The sequence below is a fragment of the Eptatretus burgeri genome, chromosome 2 (assembly GCF_056783735.1).
Source record: "Eptatretus burgeri isolate ZD-2024b chromosome 2, Ebu_testis_v1, whole genome shotgun sequence".
NCBI classification, from domain to species: Eukaryota; Metazoa; Chordata; class Myxini; order Myxiniformes; family Myxinidae; genus Eptatretus; species Eptatretus burgeri.
This window is the reverse complement of record NC_140962.1, coordinates 150,776,094-150,793,234: the sequence shown is the minus strand read 5'-3', so window position 1 is coordinate 150,793,234 and position 17,141 is coordinate 150,776,094. Positions and strand designations below refer to the sequence as shown.

Below are 17,141 nucleotides of genomic sequence, written 5' to 3'. Positions count from 1 at the left end.
ACAGAGTTTTCTTCCGGTTTTTTTTTGTGCGGTGTTTTGGGGATCCTATAGAAATGCACTGTGGGTAAAAAACAAAAAAAATCCAGTTGTAATTTGTTCATTGTTGAGTGAAAAAGGGCAACATATGCTGGACTACCAAAGTTGATGACACATCCAGTTTCATTAAAATAAACAAGCTCAAATGAGCTAAGATCCTCGTCCTCTTAATGATGACGTCATAAAAACGAATATGACGTCATTGTGATGTATCAGGTTTGTGATAAATTATCTGTTCTAATGCCCGGCTTGATTCCCGCAAACACAATTCAAACAGCTTGCCTAGTTTCGGAGATAATGTTATATATCTTATAGGCGATTTCCATTAGCGGCGATATTATGACATCAACTTTTTTTCTCGGAAGAATTTCCAAAATCGGAGATGGTTACTGTCTGCGCAGGGTATTTTTACATATACTGTATATGACAAGTTTCAGGAAGTTTTGATGAAAACTGTGGGCTGTGAAACAAATGAAACAAAAAACAAAAAATGTCAAAAAATAGGAATGACGTCATAAAATTGATATGACGTCATAGTGATATATCATATGTGCGGTAATTCATCTCTGCTAATGCCCTGTTAGATTCCCACAAACAGAATTCAAAAAGCTTGCCTAGTTTCGGAGATAATTTTTTAGGCGATTTCCATTAGCGGAAATATTTTGACATCATAATATTTTTTTCTTGGAGGAATTTTCAAAATCGGAGATGGTTACTGTCTGCACAGGGTATTTTTACATATATATGCCAAGTTTCAGGAAGTTTCGATGAAAACTGTAGACTGTGAAACAAAAAAGTCCACAAGAAGAAGATGACGAACAACAAACGTGAGTAAGACTGAGAGATCCTCCACGAGGATCGAAAAAAAAAATGTTTAAAAATGTGCCCATAATTGGTGTGAGGGTACATTCTGAGATATTCAAAGGGAATGAATTAGTGTAAAGGCCCTGTTCTGACAGATGCAAAGGGAATGAATTACTGTAAGAGCACGTTCTGACAGATGCAAAGGGAATTGATTAATATAAGGAGACGTTCTAAAAAAATTCAAAGGGAATGAATTAGTGTAAAGGTGCTGTTCTGACAAATACAAAGGGAATGAATTACTGCAAGAGCACGTTCTGAAAAAATACAAAGGGAATGAATTAGTGGAAGGACACGTTCTAACAGGAGGCGAGGAAAGAGTTCACCGATCCAAATATCAAAAAGGCAAACAAGTGAGAACAATGTTCAACTTTCCAAACATTTTAATCGTCGTGATGCAAAACTGCCATTGTAGGTACACGGTAGTTCTGGTTGATCGCTACACTCTCATACGGATACCTCGCCCAATGCAGGCCACAACACGAGGCCCTGCGGCCATTTCATCCGGCACGTCCTATCGTGTCAACAGGACCAAAATATAATAATCTGCAGCTATATTACAATGTGCACCTGTCCACCGGAACAGCAGCTTGGGCCGGAAGTTAAATGGAGGTAAGATTTTCATCTCAAGCCCTCAAAAGCTTGTTGTAATTCCAGGACAAAATCTTCAAGTTTAGTTCATCACTCGAAGTGGTCTGACGAGCAACTTAAACATATTAACAAATGATGTGGTCAAAGTAGCAGCATCGTGAGGAGAGGAATGGGGATTGTTAGGATAATTACTTGATAAACAAACGAATTCAAATTTGTTTGGACTGTTTTACAAACTTAAAAAGCGAATGCAACGTGTATCTGGTAAAACCACAGGCATCATTTAACTTTCGGATCACAAAGGGTTCGATGGAAGCAAATTCCTTCCCACGCCCGGGAGATTTGATCCAGCCGAAGGAGATGAGAATCACTCCTCGGCAGTACCTTGGAATACGAAACCTCCACGACAAGGTGGAGCCTCAATCTGGAGAGCTTGTGCTTTTCTTTGTTGTGCGTCTCCTTTCCTTCCCCGTTGTAGAGTGCACGGTGAGTCCGTGCCGTCGTGAAGCCCCTCTCCCCTACCCCTCGGGCATGTCGGATGTATTATCCACCAACCGGCTGGCACAGTAGATGGGCAGACAAGCTGGATACTCCGTGATGTGTCATCTCGATCCGGATCCCACAATGGCCTTCAGCTCTTGTGCATTTCATAAATAATGAACGATGGATGAGGGGTGAGGGAATGGAAAGAATGGGAAAAAAGCCAAGTTATCTTTCAGCTCCGACCATCAGGCAAAACGCCAGGATCAAAGTGACCCTTCAAATGAACATCTTCGCAGAGAACAACAACACGGCAACACTCGGAGGTTTAGACATCTTGTCGGATGGGAAATTATGGAAGCATGGGGATAATGGAAAGGTTGTGTGGGATCGGTACACGGCCACAGTCGATGTGTACGCAAAGCGGTGCATTCTTCCTGACAAGCCGATCCAAGGCCTCGACCTGTGATAGGTGCATACGTTAATGGTGTACAGCAAGCTGGGGCCTTGGCCTAGTTGAAGAGAAGTGGATGCTCGGGTAGCATAAAGGTCAAAAAAAAAATCCACGTTCCGAGATCGAGTTAAAAGCATCTGATGAGATGCGGTTCCTCAAGGAACCTGTGATGTGGTGTGCATAAAGGGGATGAAGCAAGCACTGCAGAGTTTTTAAAGATGATGAGGCCCATTGCGAGGAAAGCTTGCAGTTTCACAGCCAGCAGAAATGACACTCGAGTGATCAGGTATGAAGTCCCCGCCTTAAGTCGGAGCAGCGAGCAGAACTTCCAGTTACCTGCTATGTCTGGAGGTAGCGCCGTCCTTTAAGGCTGGGTGCTGGGACGACAGGGCTTTATAAGACTGCTGACAATCTATGAGAAAATGTTAGTTAGAATGGCGAGTACGTAATGCTGGGATAGCTGCTGCTGAATAGGCACATAGGGGGATGACAGAGGGAGGGGGGGGGGGAGAGATGATGACAAGGGTGAAAACAGGTTTGGGAAGAATGGTTGGTTGATGAGAGTCGAGCAGTCGAGCTCGTGATCCAAACAAACAACAGAAAACAAGTTGTGCAAAAGCCAACCAGCAACAGCAAACCTCCAAAACGGAAATGCTCGATAAACAAAAAGATGACTTGCCTTTGGATTCATCATCTTCTTCCGAGAGGAGCGAGACTTTTCTCGGTCATACTGCTCCTGGTCGAACTCGAGGTCCTCGAGGCGCTGTGTCAGCGCCAGCTTCTGCTGTATCGCCATGCGGAGCAGCGAGTTCAGGGTCTTCTTCTCATCCTCGGCGGCGGCCAGTTGCCTCTGCATCTTGTCCAGCTGAGATACGTACTCGTCACACCTGGGCCGGACCGCCGTGGCGTAAGAGGAACAATGATAAACTCCAAAGACCCTGCAAGCCACAATGGGCGCTAAATGTGCTAAACGACTGGAAAGCTTGCTTGGATTTTGAGGTTTTCCTCAAGATATGTATCGAAGAAATTGCTTATGCAATGCATATTCACAACTTGAACCTCAAACTTCAACTCATTCTGATATGTAAAGCTTGTGAAGAACAAAATTTCAAGGGATCGAGAACGTTGTTATTAAGCACACCACCACAAGCGGGTGAAAGACCGCACGGCCTATTTTTGTCCACAAACCTCCAAAATAAATTAATAATGCTGTGCGACGACCCTCGGCATGCTTGATAGCCTCGAGGTCATGGCTCATACATGACGACAAAGTAAAGGACGTTACACTCGAGCAACTAAAACGACGTTTCTCCTGATCATTGTGTGACCTCTTTTTTTCCGTTTGTTCAATCGATCAGTCATGTTTCACAAAACTTCGGCCGTCATCGATAGTTTAATTTTTTTGTTTTTTTTAAGTTGCAGATTTGTTGTTAAATGTCTCTAAAGTTTTTGGAGCTAACAGGTGTAATGTTGCGCTCGAATGAAGAACTCGTCTTGCCGGTGAAGGCTCGTGCCAATTTTGCTCCGATGAACAGTTATCGCCTGAAACATCGGGTTCTCCCTGCTTCCCACGCCTGGTAACATACCTCAATCAACATCCTACTGATTCCATACATATCAGTATTATGCTACTCCATGTTTAAGACTCTTCTGGCTCAATGTCAGCAATCTTTATTGATAGTTCTATTCCACCCCTCTGTAAGGAAGCATTCCCCGATTGACTGAATGTTGAATGGCCTCACTGGAATGGCTTGAAGACTTTGTGAGGAATCTTATTTATCCATTTTTATATCAACAAGGGACAATGGATGTTGTTGATTGACAATAAAGCTCCTTTCCACAAGTCCATGATTGCAAGGCTGGTGCGACCCCAGGAAACTCTGAAAATGGAAGCTGGGTTTCCTGTCGATAAACTAATGGAAGCAGGTGGGGTGTCTTCGGATATTGAACAGTTTTAATGTCCATCCGATGGATCGGCCTGTCTGCGAAACACGAGGATAATGGCTTATACCTGGGTTGAGAGGCAAACTCAGGCTTGACAACTCAAAGGAGAGTGCACAACTTCGAGGCTATTTAGCTAGCCCAAGGACATGGTGTAAAGGAAAGGTATAGTTTGCTCCTCCTACCTCCTTAAATCTAAACAGATTCTTAACAAGAAAAAGAGCAATTAGAGATTGCAGACCCTTGCCAGGACTTCTTTTATGTGGTGTTTGTGTACTGGTGTGTTATGTCATTAATGAGAGACATAACTATAACTGCAACTTTATAACTGCTGGTAGTGATGATGGGTACCAAGACTTTCTGCTTTGATTGGACACCTGACCCTGACACATGACGTTTATTATTATTCGTTCTATTGAATTTGGAACTGGATTAAAATGAATTCAATTTAAATCAAATGAAAGACCAAGTACGTACAGTCCTGCATTGGAGTAATCAGAAGGATCCCAAACAAGCAAAAAGCAAAGATGGAGTCATCAGGAGGAACGTGGATAGGATTCACGTTTCAGCTGCTACTCCTCTGCACTCAAAACCATCCAGGAACAGCCAAGTGAGTCTTATTCAAAAAATAAAAAAAATAAAAAAGAACCCAGATTTATGAATTAAATAATTCTGGCTGCCAGACCATGCATCCAATCTGGTTGAAATTTAAAACATACATTTCCCATCACTACTAGATCAAAATCGTGAAGTTTCACATCGATTTATTAAGCGGTTCAAGAGATATAATATTTTTAAAGATTGTCCTTATCAAATATGGCTGCCAGACCATGTGACATCAATTATTCATGAATACCCTGGTATGCCTTAGGCTTGGGGAACATTTTTGTGAAGCTTCCCCTCGATCTGTCCAGCCGTTCTGGAGAAGAAGATTTTTTTTATAGGTTTTAGGGTAAATCCAATATGTCTGCCAAACCATGTGACCTATGATATCACATGTGTGAACATTTTGTTCCTCATGGATAGGTGGTCATAATTGTAAAGTTTTGCCTCAATCTGTTGAGCCATTTGTGTGTTAATGTGTGTTCCTGTTAATGTGTGTTCCTAGTTCTAGTCTACATGTTAATGTGTGTTCCTAGTTCGGTTTTGTTTCAAAAATCGTGCTATTTTGTGAGTATTTATGTCGACGTTCTTACTTGGTGTTTGAGGCCTAGTCCTAGGTTTGAGGCCTACCGGTTCCACTCGGTGTTCGATCGTTTTTTTTTGTTTCTTTGTTTGTTTTTTCTCCCCATTCCTTCAATTTCTATCCTCCCCATTACCTTCAATTTTCATCCACCACACATTCCAAACAACCCACATTCTCACAAATAATCTCTTTCTTAACAAAAAAAAAAAAAAAAAAAAAAAAGAAAAAAAAAAAAATATACCCAACAACAACAACAACAACACGCTCACCTTCTCCCGATTCTGCTACTTCTTCCTCTTAACTTCCTCCTCGTCTTCCTCGATTTCTTTTTTTTTTACACTTCCATGACCTAATCTGTTGAACTCTCTCATACATTAATATTAACAACAAAAACGATCTTATAATGCTTCATCTTGCTCTCTCACACATGTGGTACTCTTTACTGTTTCTGATACTTCTCTTCTGCTATTTTAACAGACTGCTCTCATTCGACCTCTCCTTCATTCCTTGCCTAAAAAATCCAACTATTACAGCGCTTCTTCTCTCCATGCTCTGAATTCGCCTTCATTGCATCCATCAAGAATTGTGTTAAATCGCATCTCTGACCTAAAACTTTTAAAAACCACAGTTTGCCATGGATGCTCGCTTTCCATCAACCATTCTTTTTTCCAACTTCAGTGCCAACTCACCCCCTCACCCCTCACTCTCACTCTCAAAGCAACCATCCCACTCTTCTCCCTCCAAGCCTCCCTCTCACCTCTTTCAAAAATTCCCCCTCACCTTTCTCCCACCTTTCATCCCCCTCACTCTTCCTTCTCTAAGTTGCCCCCCTCTCATCCACCAACCTGCCTCCCTCCACTGCCCTCTCACCTCCATCTCTTCACTCCACCTCCTCAAATCCTCAACTGCCATCTTCCTTGTCTCTTGTCCCCTCTCTCCCAGCACCACAGAGCCTTTTCTCCTCCTCATTCGGCCCCCTCCCCTCGCTATTCTGCAATACCCCACACTCCTTCAGCAACCCTCCTTACCTCCCCCCCCTCGTCCCTCGTCCTACCCTCCCCCGCCCCCTCCACCTCCTGCACCCAAAGCCTCCTCCCCTACCTCTTCATTAAAAGTGTGGACCTCAAATATCCGGGGCCTTCGCTCAAACCTTTCAGATCTTTCCATGCAGGTTGCCACTGACAAACCAGACATTATCTGCCTAACAGAAACTTTCCTCTCCCAAGACGTGTCTGACTCCCAAGTATCTCTCCCTGGTTACTCCCTCTTACGGTATGACAGACCTGAGCCTCGTCCTGGTGGAGGTGTTGCTCTCTTCATCAAAGACTCTATTCCTCACTCTCCCTGCACTGCTCTCCTTCCCCCACACGCCCAGGAATACCTCTGGCTTCGGCGCCCCGTCCAGTCCCACCTCATGTTTATATGTGTACTGTACCGTCCACCGAACAGTGATGACTCCATCTACACCTCACTCTCCGAAAACATGGACCATCTTCTATCTTCTCATCCAAACTCTCTCTTCCTCTTATGTGGCGACTTCAATTGTCATCACGCCAGTTAGCTAGGTGTGGGTACCTCTCTCACCTGCCATGGGACATCAGCAAAAGCTTTCTGTGACTCACTGGGACTGACTCAATCGGTCAACTTCCCGACCCGGATCTCAACCAATGGTACTCCATCTCTTCTGGATCTGATTTTGACAAATTTCCCCTGACAATATCTGCTGCTCTTCCTTCGCTCCAATTGGTTCTTCTGACCACGTCCTTGTTAAAGTGGACATCTCTCTGGCTGTCATCAGAGAACCACCTCACCGCCGTCGAGTCTGGCATTTCACTCAAGCCGACTGGCAGGGTCTCGAGCAGCCATCAAACTTACAGACTGGTCTCCTATCACTACTTTCTCAAACATCAACTCATCCTGGGAATTCTTTCAAAGAAACTTGCTCTCCCTCATGCACAGATTTATCCCCTCTCGTGTTCAGTTGTCTTACCCTTCCTCCGCCCTTGGTTTACTGAAGCTTGTGGTGAGGCAGTTGTCCTGAAACAACTTGCCTTTGCCTCATGGAAAGCAAACCCAACTGAGAGCAATCTCAGTTCTTTCCACAAAAGCTCGGAACAAGTGTGTATCTACCCTCAGGAGAGCCAGAAAACAACATCTTTCTCATCTCAAGTCTGAACTCTCAAACCTCTCTCCCTCCTCAAAATCCTGGTGGCGTTTAATCAAATCTGTTTCTGGTGTATGTTCCCCCTCCATCCCCTCCCTTACCTCAAATGGCCGCACTGCTGATTCCACACGTGATAAAGCTGAATGTCTAAACTCGGTGTTTGCAGCTAAATCTTGTGTCCCAAACCCATCACTATCTCTACCCACTTTACCCAGTCGCACCCAACTGTCCCTGGACTCTGTATCCTTTTCTCCTGACAAGGTGGAGAGCTTGCTTTCAAACCTCGAGTCAGATTCTGCAACCGGTCCAGGCGGCACCAACCCCCGTGTCCTCAAAGCCTGCTCTTCTGCTCTTGCTCACCCTCTCTCTGTTCTATTCACCCTCTCATTTTCCCAAGGTCATCTGCCATCTGCTTGGAAATCTGCTAACATCACTGCCCTGCATAAAAAGGTGCAAAAACAGATCCCTGTAACTACAGACCAATCAGCCTTCTCCCAATCATCAGCAAGGTTATGGAATCCATCATTGCTTCAGACATGAAATCCTTCCTCTTCTCCAATGGCTTGATTTCCAATCATCAATTTGGTTTCAGACCAGGTCACTCTACCCTAGATATGCTGCTACTGCTCTCCCATCAATGGATGGAGGTCCTCAATGCCAGACAGGAAATCCGAGCCGTATCCCTGGACATATCACGTGCTTTTGACACAGTCTGGCACCCTGCCCTACTCACCAAACTCTCTTCCCATGGTATTCAAGGCCATCTCCACTCATGGCTCGCAGACTTCCTCTCCTATGCCCAGTCAACGTGTAGCCCTAAATGGGTTCTTTCATCCCCTCTTCCTGTGCAGGCTGGAGTTCCTCAAGGTAGCGTTCTGGGCCCTGTTCTTTTTCTGGTTTTCATCAATGATCTCTCGGACTCTCTGGAAAATCCTCTATTTCTCTTTGCCGATGACTCCACCCTCTGCCGTACCATCTGTCATCCCTCAGACCGGCAAGCAGCAGCTTCTTCGCTCACTGCAGATCTGGATAAAATCACAAACTGGTCCAACACGTGGAACATGTCTTTCAATCCACACAAATCTCACACTCTCACTATGTCTCTTCGAAAGGACCGTTTACAAAACCCCCCCATCCACTTTCTCAACAATCCTCTGGAAGAAGTCTTTTCTTTCAAGCTTCTGGGTCTCACTATCTGCCATGACCTTTCCTGGGAAAGTCACATTTCCAACCTCGCCTCAAAAGACAGTCGCCGACTGGGAATCCTCCGTCGTGCAAAGTCCTTCCTCGGCCTCTTGAGCTCCTGACCACTTACAAAGCTTTTGTCCGTAGCCTGATGGAGTACTGCTCTCCCCTCTGGGCTGGTGCTCCTGCCTCCCACCTTTCTCGACTTCACGCTGTCGAAACCAGGGCATTTAAGATCATTGGCATCTCCCGCAATGAAGCTGAGTCTTTGGGCCTCTCACTCAATCACCGCAGGTTGGTCGGTGGTCTTTCTGTCTTCTACCGACTCCTCTCCAGCCTTGCCCCCCCTGCTCTCTCTGCGATTTGTCCCAACCACATTTGCACTGGGGCGCTCAAGGTCCGCCAACAACCCCCTTCTGGTAAAACTACCAAAATCACGAATCACTGCTCATCTTCACTCTTTCATTCCTCTTTTTCCCGCCTTTGGAATAAACTTCCTCACTCTATTCTTTCCCATTCTTCCCTCCAGGCTTTCAAAACAGCTGTTCACCACCACCTCTTATCTTCCCCCATCCAAATCCTCGATCTTTTCTACCCCCGATAATCCACCCAAGCCCACTTCCTTCAATTCTCCTGCTTTCCTTCCTGAAAGTCCCTGTAATGTCCATCTTCTCCTCGCCATGTTCCCCGTCCCATCCCCATCCCTCTCCCTTCCACAGTTCACCTGTGTCTGTTCCCCAATGTTTTGTCCCTTCCACTCCCACCCCTCTTGTCTCATGCCTCCTTGCTGTGAGTTGTGTGTTAGCTCTCATACGAGCCTCGACCAAGGTATACAAAAAAAAAAAAAAAAAAAAAAAAAAAAAAAATTTCATAGAAGCAGATTTTTGAAGGTTTAAAAAATAAATAAAAAAATTAAAAAAATGGCTGCCAAATCATGTGACCGGTGACGTCATCAAATGTTTTTTTGTTTCTGCGGACCATTTTATCCCTAGATGACCCTCAAAATTTTCATACTGATCCTACATAGCATTCTACATATGCAATTATGATGTCATAACGAAGGCACCTATGACATCATCAAAAATCCAATGAATTCCACATGAAAAAAGTACTTGCCATGTGCCAAGTTTAAATTTTTTCCTTGGTGCAGTTTTAGAGATACAGAGGTCCAAAGTTTTTCCGTTTTTCCAACATGCCTGCCAAACCATGTGACCTATGACATCATAATTATCAATAGAACATTCCATATAAGTAGTTGCTCTAATGGTAAAAATTTCGTCTCAATCTGACAAGCGGTTGCGGAGAAAAACACGAAAGCTGTGTGGGGACAAACAAACAGACAGACAGATAAACGGACCCAAATACAATGCCTCCTCCGGCGAGGGTGATTATCAAATCCCAAAGGATCCTGAAAGAACCAATGACAATTCGAGGATTAACACCCAGAGTACTCTCCACAAATGAGCTCGCTTTGTAAAGGAATATTTCAGCCCTTTCAAAAGTTCGATCACCTATAATAAAATGCACTGATATACTTTAGCCAGCCAATGCGAAGGCATTTTCAAAAGGCAATTGTCTACGTACCATGTAGCCGGAGAGAAAGACACTGGCCGATTAAGGAAATGTGAAGCAGCTCTTTGTTGAATCTCAAACCCATTTCTCTCCACAAGCTGGAGGAGCCGTCGTACCTTGTAGCAAACATGGCACGCAGTGAGGAGAACGTGGCAGCATCCTGCTTCAGGGCCTTCAACTCGCTGCGCAGCTTCGTCATGGTTTCAGTGACCATTGACTTCTCAGCTTCGTACTTGCTCTTCAGGCTCACGAGGGTAGTCTCCGCTGTCTGTATTGGTCAACGTGAAGAAACACACAAGTGTTATTGTTATATTTTATACATTGTTATTCTAGCAGAAGCCCGTGGTAAAAAAAACAAAAAAACTTTAAGCTGTGCATTCTTCCTGACAAGCCAACATTGGGCCAGCTTGTCGGGAAGAATGCATCGCTTAATATCTGATGTCCACATATTTGTACATGACGTGCAAATATTTTCAAAAAAGCATGATGGGACAGCACACAATGATCCACTGTTCACAAGTGAGCTGCCATCAGGTGTGGATCAATTGGTCCATAATGTGTTTGTATAGAGGGCCTGTAACCTGGACTAAATCCAAGTGCCGATGGAATATCATCCTCCCGCTGTCTGCTTGACAGGTCCTCCAGCCTAACATCCACCTAATGATGGGCGATGTGCACATTGATGAATGGTCCTGCATGTAAAACACCAGTGTGACAGTTTATAGCAGGCTCTAGCTTTAAACCCAGGCTAGATAGCTCAAGGACATGTGGACATACCTTCAGATGTGATCGAGTACAATACGTTTTCTTACTATCTATATTATTAGAGCCACTCTATGACCAAATTGGAAGCAAGGTTCCAATGCAAATTGCTGGAGAAACTCCAGAAAGAAAGATTCACCTGCTAAAGCAGCAGAAGGAAACCAACGTCTTGTAAACAGATCGAAAAATAAAATAAAAGAGAGGACCATGCGTCCCGAATCTCACCTGAATCAGGAGCAACAGTCACTCAAACCTGCCGCAAACCACCTTCGATCCTGATTTGTTTTTTTAATGCCATGAACAAACTTTAGTACATCACAGTTGATGAAGGTTGTGGTGAAAATTGATTGAAATCGTGTGTTTCATTCAAGCGATAATGACTGCAGTGGTTGTGGACTGACTCACACTGCTCGATCGCATAAGCTCACTGGACTAAAGTCCCGGTGAGCTTAAAAAGACACCAATAATTTGAACATCTGCTCACTTGATCATTTCTAAGAGAAGTGAATGGAAAGACGGAGAAAGAAAATGAAGGGAAGAGGAGTTGGAGTGAATTTTACCTGTCTGTTGGCTTTGATGATGGCACGCAAGGTGGCAATCTGCTCCCTCTTTGTACTCAACAGAGACCTGAGCTTCAGAAGCTCCTCCAATAGAGTTTCCTTATCACGGTCCAACAAAGGGGCCAGTTCGTGGGCTGCTGCCCGGTGCAGGCTACGCTCGGCAGAGCGCTCTACCGCTTGCTGCAGATGCCTCATCTGCTCGCGAACCATCGCCAGAAGGCGGACAAGGCCTGAATGTTCAGGCTTGTTCCCGTTATCTCCAGTACCATTTGCTACTGCCGTGGTATCGCTCTGTGGTGGAGAAGGTTGCACTGCGGCGATGCAAGGGGGCGAAGGCTGCGTTGTGGGGTGACCTTGACTCTTTTCACGTCGACACAGGAGCGGGGAACGATGAGTGTTTGTGCCATTGGCACGAGGCGGCCGTGGTATCCGATGAAAGTCGAGCATGACGCGATTAGGAGTCTCGTTGTTGCAAACACAAATGTGGTGGTAGAGCTGCGCCAGGTCTTCGCTGAAGGTCAGGAGCTCATCCTGGATTAACGCCAGCCCCGCATGGCTCTCCTCCCTCAAATCGTTGGCTCGCTGTGTGTAAAAACAAAAATGGCTCCATATTGTTTCTTTTTACAATATTCGTGAAGCTTTTACAATAAAATCATAAATATTGAGAAAGCAAACACCATTTTGCAGTTCACCATAAGGAAGATTCAGGAGGTAAATCAATGGATATGGCTACAAAGGCCCGAAATAGAAGAGTGGAGTTTCATAGATGAAATCCAAGGAGTCATTTTCACCTCAATTGGTATTCGATTCAAACGCTGACACATCCATAAAAGCCTGCTTGACTGAACCCACCGTGTGGCCTTAGGCCTGGTTGAAGGACCCGATTGCAAAGCAATACAATTCCTATATTCCTCTTAAGATGGGGAAATTTTTTTCCATCAGGACAACTTTTTCTAATGAAAGATCTCAGACGCTCAGCATTCCAAGCCGGGAAGTTGCCGACGCACTTGAGCACGGATGTTTACACAGAGCAGATGTGTCATTGTGAGCTCAGAGGAGTTTCAGGTGTGGAGTGGGTTTGGAGCGCAGTTCAATGATAATAAAAATAATAATAATAATAATAATAATAATAACAACAACAATATAATGGAGGTGAAATCTAACTCTGGTGTGGAGTGCATTGCATGGATTATGCAAAATATGTTGATACGAAGGACAATTGTTGATAGACAAGCGGACGCATGCAGGCATGTCAGGACGTACGCAGGCACACCAAGAGCAAGCTCCTTAAATTATATTATAGATGAGGGGGTGCTCATCACAAAAACCAAAATGATGGCGCACCATCTTGGTCAGCCCTCTCTCACATCGCGGGGTTCTGAAGGCGCCATTTTGGTCGGCCTGCTCAAAAATGCCTTGCCTTGGAAGTGTGATAACCTCTCACAGACTATTTAAAGTATACAATCAAAATCTGGCTTCGGATTTCAGGATCGGATCTTGTGGACTAAATAAGTGTCAAAATCTGGAGTGAAATCTGAAAATTTAAAGAAATTAGCAATTCTTATCACGAAGTGTATTTATTTTAAGCAAGGCTGCACTGTCGTATTAATCCATACATCCACAGGACAGGATGTCACTCGATTGGGACATACGATACTTGTAGGAAACCTGAAGATTTGAACCATCTGTTTTTAAAATTCCCTCTACATGACGTACACAGATTGAGTACGAAATTTCAAAGTATGAAAGAGGTGGGAACTGGCGTGTCGGATCTGCCAAACATTTTCGGCCATTTGAACCAGAAGCATTCCCGACTCTGCAAGATGGTTCTGAGATTTTTTTTTACAAGACAGCAGGAAATCCAGATAGTATTAGGGATTACCGAAAGGCACCTTCGTTCACCGCTGTTATATCTGGGTATGTGGCTTATAAAGAACCTCATGGCTCTGAAACAAACCCATAAAACTTGTTTTTTTTAAAGTCCCTCCTTCTCCATATTCAGCGAAACGACGGGTGGAGTTTGCTAACGACGGGTGGTATTTTGAGAGAAACCTACGGTGCATCCCCACAGTGTTCACACACGTCATTTTATGATGCGGCAGTGCTGAGTGGGTGACGTGGTAAGGTGAAGTGAACAACGAGGTATTACGTACGCAGTTCAGTCACCTGTGCTCCATCACAGTGTTAATTCATGGGAAAAAAAAATAATAATAATAATAATAATAATAATAATAATAATAATAATAGAGAGAGAGAGAGAGAGAGAGAGAGAGAGAGAGAGAGAGAGAGAGAGAGAGAGAGAGAGAGAGAGAGAGAGAGAGAGAGAGAGTGTGTGTGTGTGTGTGTGTGTGTGTGTGTGTGTGTGTGCGCGCGCACGCGCGCGTGTTCGTTCAGTCCCGCACTATGGTACAGTGGTAATTGATGAGCAAAACAAAGTGTAAAACAATAGAATAATAAAAAAGAGGGGAAGGGCTTGGGTGGGAGTGCAGAGGGAGGGGGAAAGGGTGGGGTGGGAGAAGGTGGGAGGTGGGTGGGAAGGAATGGGGGTCTGAAGGGAGGAGACATGGTGGGAGGAAGAAGAGGCTGAGTGAAAGTGAAGAGGGAGCGTAAGCCGTGGGGTGAGAGTCTGGAGAGAGGGAATGCGAGGAGGAGAGAGGGGAAGTGGTGGGGTGGGAATTCAGAGGGAGGGGGGATGAGGTACGAGGAGGAACAGGGAGGGGAAGGGTGAGGGAGAGGCAGGAGTGGGAGGATGGAACCAATGTTGCCTGACAATGCTGAGTACCTTTGCAAGTAGAAAATATAATCTCATTAGAAATTTGTACGTGATATTTGTATGCTGACCACATTCCATATAATCCCCCAAAAATAATCCAATATGCAGTCCGAACTCGTGTGACATGATCGCACGATAATGCATTATGGCGCAAGATCAGCATGACCTTGAATCAGGGGACTGCCGAAGTACCACAAACAGCCATCTGCTACATGAGAAAACACAACTTCATCTGTTTCTTGCATGCTAAATCTATAATGGTATTCGGTAGAGCGCAAACGTCTCCTAGGATGTACATTTTATATTTTCTATCTCACTGATGGGCCGGATCTGGATCAGGACCTGAACCAAAATCGAATTGGCTTGTTCTTGTCGTCCTAACCAACTCATCCACCTTGTTTTTTCATAACTCATCCACAACTTTTAGAAATATCATGCTGTATATGATTGTTTTCAGCCCTATCTCTCAATGATGAAGAATCACTTCAATTTTTTTTTTTTAATTGTCATATCCAGATCCAGATCTCCACCATAATGGAATCAATTGATCCTTGTCACACACACCTAACATGTCCACAAGGTTTCGTCCAAATCTTCCATAACGTTTTGAGATATCATGCAGACAAACAGACAGGGGTGAAAACATAACCTCTGTCCACTTTCAGTGGCGAAGGTAAAAATGATTTTATGAAAGCAGTAATTGAACACAATTTGTGGATGTACGAGCCAATGTTGTTGGGTTTTTTTTGGGGGGGGGGAGGAGCAGCCATAGATTTTTGCGAATGATGGCTATGTTTCCTGAATATATACTTTGCTGGCACACAGATATACTCCAGGAAGTCTCACTTCCTTTAAGCTCAGGGAAAGTGTTATTCATATTTCTGTCCATGTGCATGTGCGGTGAGATGAGGTGTGTGTGTGTGTGTGTGTGTGTGTGTGTGTTTTGTTCATAAAGCATCCATCTCTCAACCTCTCAACCTCACTCTCTCTCAATCTCTCTCTCAATCTCTCTCTCAATCTCTCTCTCAATCTCTCTCTCAATCTCTCTCTCAATCAATCTCTCTCTCTCTCTCTCTCTCTCTCTCTCTCTCTCTCTCTCTCTCTCTCTCTCTCTCTCTCTCTCTCTCTCTCTCTCTCTCTCTCTCTCTCTCTCTCTCTCTCTCTCTCTCTCTCTCTCTCTCTCTCTCTCTCTCTCTCTCTCTCTCTCTCTCTCTCTCTCTCTCTCTCTCTCTCTCTCTCTCTCTCTCTCTCTCTCTCTCTCTCTCTCTCTCTCTCTCTCTCTCTCTCTCTCTCTCTCTCTCTCTCTCTCTCTCTCTCTCTCTCTCTCTCTCTCTCTCTCTCTCTCTCTCTCTCTCTCTCTCTCTCTCTCTCTCTCCATGATGAGATATAGAACAAGTCAAAAAAAAAAAGTCACTTGGAGTATTATGAAAGATTAAAGTCACAAAATTCAAAAATAGGACCAATACCCAAGGGTGCTCACCTGGTGGAATAATTATACTGAGGAGGAGGTCAATGAATGACCGAATCAGCAAAATGTACCAATGAACCAATGTTAGAGTAAGTACCTAATTTAGGGGCAACCCACCTTTAAGCTACCTGAGACCCAGATTTTTTAAATAGCGTGAACAAACTTTGGTACATCACGGGTGATGAAGGCTGTGGTAACGTTTCATTGCAATTGTGTGCGCAGTTTCTGAGAAGGAAGCAAATACCCATTTCGGGGGCAACTCCCCATACAAATACATCAGTCATTTGTGCTTCTATGTTGGCGTGATTGTGTGACAACCATTCAAGGACAGAAACATATCATTTCGAAAGTGCCATAGTGCTTGTGCTGGGCAAAGCCTTGGGAGTCGGGCAGAGGTGCCACTTGCCAGATGTATAATAAATTCGACATTTATCGTATTTTTACGATTTTCTTTAATCCGAAAAGGATTACAATTGATAATTGCAAAAATGGTCAAATACTCATATATGGCAATTGATGTGAGTTTGTACATTCCAGGCAACCATTCTGTCAGATCGCGATATTTTATCAGCTCATGATATTTTATCATTTCACGATATTTTATCATCTCACGATATTTTATCACCTCATGATATTTTATCACCTCACGATATTTTATCAGCTCGCGATATCTCATCAGCTCACAATATTTTATCAGCTCACAATATTTTATCATTTCATGATATTTCATCATCTCGTGATATTTTATCAGCTCATGATATTTTATCAGCTCATGATATTTTATCATCTCGCAATATTTTATCAGCTCATGATATTTTATTATCTCGCGATATTTCAGCAGCTCACGATATTTTATCATGTCATGATATTTTATCATCTCGCGATATTTTATCAGCTCGCAATATTTTATCAGCTCATGATATTTTATCATCTCACGATATTTTATCAGATCACGGTATTTTATCATCTCACGATATTTTATCATCTCGCAATATTTTATCATCTCACGATATTTTAGCAGCTCATGATATTTTATCAGCTCATGATATTTTATCATCTCGCGATATTTTATCATCTCACGATATTTTATCAGATCACGATATTTTAT

At 43.9% G+C, this 17,141-nt stretch overlaps 1 protein-coding gene across 10 annotated transcripts in view; it reads right to left on the bottom strand.

The window, feature by feature from the left end:
* Positions 1-1,262: 1,262 nt before the first annotated feature.
* Positions 1,263-17,141, bottom strand: part of LOC147033545 (protein bicaudal D homolog 1-like) — a 45,897-nt gene continuing 30,018 nt past the window's right edge. For 4 of the 10 annotated variants that reach the window (XM_085855081.1, XM_085855094.1, XM_085855149.1 and 1 more), the window contains 3 exons: positions 11,793-12,374; positions 10,587-10,738; positions 1,263-3,360 (listed from right to left, as the gene is read on the bottom strand). In XM_085855081.1, the coding sequence (XP_085711207.1) occupies positions 2,835-3,360; positions 10,587-10,738; positions 11,793-12,374 (1,260 nt within the window). In that variant the 3' untranslated portion in view covers positions 1,263-2,834. The remainder of the gene's footprint in view (positions 3,361-10,586; positions 10,739-11,792; positions 12,375-17,141) is intronic. The other 6 variants (XM_085855124.1, XM_085855113.1, XM_085855141.1 and 3 more) reach the window with 6 other exon arrangements.